The following is a 2,797-nucleotide window of genomic DNA, read 5'->3' on the forward strand; positions in this document are numbered from 1 at the left end:
CTCTATGTGTACACATTGTATACATTGTCTCTATGTGTACACATTGTTTACATTGTCTCTATGTGTACACATTGTATACATTGTCTCTGTGTACACATTGTATACATTGACTCGATGCACATGAAGTCACATATAGGTATTCATGGAACTAAATTAATCACATTGTGTGGATCATGGTTTTCCTAAATGAAATTGTCAAAAGAATTTTCAGCTGTTACAGTGCAGTAATTATCCAGACAACAAATATGTGGCCCTGCCTTCCAAACAAGGACCCTTTTCTTGTGGGGTTAAGATCCGGAGGATGTTCTAGACAAATTATAATTACTTCTTCATGTTCTTGATAATAAAATGACCTTTGGGTTGTTCTTAGTAAAATAAATGCCTTAGGTGTGTCGACTGGAGAATCCCACATGAGGTAGCAAGACTTCGAGGCTTGTTCCCTGTCCCATGGGCTTGTCCTATGTTTGACTCCTCTGCCTTGGAGCTCTGTCTGATCAGGGAGGGTGGGGCAGACAGATGTGCTATGCTGTGCAGAGCTGTAGATGGCTGCAGCCTGTTCCTGTGTCATCACCCAGAGCTAATGCCCTATAAATGTGGCTTCATGCTGCATGCAGACTCTGTGTGTGTGTGTGTATGTGTGTGTGTGTGTGTGTGTGTGTGTGTGTGTGTGAGAGAGAGAGAGAGAGAGAGAGAGAGAGCGCACTCAGACAGCAAGTAGACACAAGAAGGAAGTCTCCTTAGGACTCCATTCCTACCGCTAAATTAGGATGTGAACAGGCATGTGGTACAAAGCGTAGCCCTAGAGACTAAACTGCCACGGCCAAGTGCAAGCTCATGGCCTCGTGACAAGCATGTTTCTATGTACCTCAGCTAGAGATGAAACAAGAAAGATACAGTTGCCTCTCAAGTTTGCTTTGAAGGTCAAATTGAGTCAGTGCCTATATTGTGCTCACTTTAATCAGGGAAATGGTCAGCAAATACTATTTTCTCTTTGCTAGTTGAGCCCTGAGTTAGGAATGTCTGCCAAGGCACTGAGCCCTAGTACTCTAGAGACGGGTTCACCGTCTATGGCCTGTATGTGTGTGTGTGTGTGGGGGGAAGCTGCCTTACCCCCACTTTACTTGGTCATCCATCCTGCCTCTCTCTGTCATCGGCACACCACCACTCCCCCTCCAGGAATGGATCTCCTGAGAGTCTTCAGTCACAGTGTTGCTTCCTTAGGGCTTTACAAGAGGTTCATTGCTTCTGATTTAAGATCTCTTGGGAACAGAGCCCCTGATTGGGGATGGTATCGTGCTCCCTTTGAGTGTCTCCTAGTCCCAAGGATGGAATCAGTGCATAAGCAAATTGGTGCAAATGTTGTTTATGCTGGCTGATCTCATGACTCATGTGTAGAAGGAAAAAAAAATTCCATAAAACGCAACCATCGTTATCTTTCAAAAACAAATGGAGATCTTTTGTTGGTTTGATTTTTGAGACAGGGTATTACTATATAGCTCAGGCTAGCCTTGAGTTCACAATCCTCCTACCACAGCCTCCGGAGTGCTGGACTCACTAGTGGATAGAAGAGGAAGGCTCTACTGAACTGGGGGCTAATTTAGAGGTCTTCCAGCACTTAATGAATATGCTCCCAAGAAAAATACATAGGAACCACTGGAGAGGAATCCATCTGGGTGATTGGAAGAGAGATGTTCAAGTGGGTGTTTCATCACTAACTCTGTGTGTCTACCTCATCTGCTGCAGGGAAGGCCGCTCAAATGCCCACATCAGAGGAGATTACCAAAGAATCGGGGACGTCATGCTGAAGAACATTCAGGGCATGAAGGTGAGCTGGTTGGGACTGGTTCGGGGCGAGGGGAGGCGGGTATCCTGGCCTGTCAACATTTGAAAAGCACCCAGGGATGACCATGTAGTCAGTCCATTCACCTTTCTAGAGAACGTTACTGGGGAACTGCGTTGGAGACAAGCCACAGGTATTTAGTTATACACAGGTCACTCGCAACCTTAAAAACAATGCAGACAATGTTTCTACTGAATGTTTCCTCAGTCAGTTGTTCTGACTTCCTTTGTGCATGACAAAGTCCTAGGTGACAGACTATCTAGGCCTTCCAATAAATCCCCTGTCTTTAAACCCATCAAAGGCAAATCCGTTTTTAAACAGCAGCATCTACAATGAACGTATACCCAAGAGAGCTAGGAAGCATTAGCCCACAATCCTCTCCTACCATTGTCTATGATTAATACTTGCCCATTTGGACACATTTAGTGATGCCTGTAATACAGAAGGTTTTGCTTTGATTCACACAATTTGTCTGCTGAACATATCTGTGTGTATGTTTTTAAGAAGTGTTAAGTTTCAGCAGCTGAGGCATGCCAGTAACCTCAGTTCCTGATAGCTGTCCCAAGAAAAGAATGATCCCTAAGAAGGCAGCCACTCATGCTGCCTCCACTGTGGCAGAGCCAGCTAGTACTACAGCCCGCTGTCCATGGTAAGGAGACCCTACCGTGTAGGAGGACGCCCACAGGATTGAGGGTGCTGTGAGGCTTGAATCCATTCCCATTGTCTGTTTGGCTATTTCCCATTGTCGCTGTGTTGGGATAAAGAGCTGCCCAAGACATTTCTTGTCAACTTCCTGCTCTGTGTGGGGTGTTATTGTGTGTGTGTGGAACAGGTATCTGTGTGCAGATGGTGTGTTGTTATGGGGTGGAGACAGTGTATGTGGTATATATGGAGTGTGTGTATGGTGTGGTATGTGTGTGTGTAGGCAGTATCTGTGTGTGGGTGGTGTGTTGTTAT

At 45.4% G+C, this 2,797-nt stretch overlaps 1 protein-coding gene across 4 annotated transcripts in view; it reads left to right on the plus strand.

Annotated features, from left to right (window-relative positions):
• Nucleotides 1-2,797, plus strand: part of Farp1 (FERM, ARH/RhoGEF and pleckstrin domain protein 1) — a 246,828-nt gene that overhangs the window by 229,778 nt on the left and 14,253 nt on the right. For all 4 annotated transcript variants that reach the window (XM_028771320.1, XM_028771347.1, XM_028771329.1 and 1 more), the window contains exon 17: nt 1,744-1,825. In XM_028771320.1, coding sequence (XP_028627153.1) covers nt 1,744-1,825 — 82 coding nt within the window. The remainder of the gene's footprint in view (nt 1-1,743; nt 1,826-2,797) is intronic.

This window comes from Grammomys surdaster, unplaced genomic scaffold (genome assembly GCF_004785775.1).
Source record: "Grammomys surdaster isolate TR1022 unplaced genomic scaffold, NIH_TR_1.0 65, whole genome shotgun sequence".
Lineage (NCBI taxonomy): Eukaryota > Metazoa > Chordata > Mammalia > Rodentia > Muridae > Grammomys > Grammomys surdaster.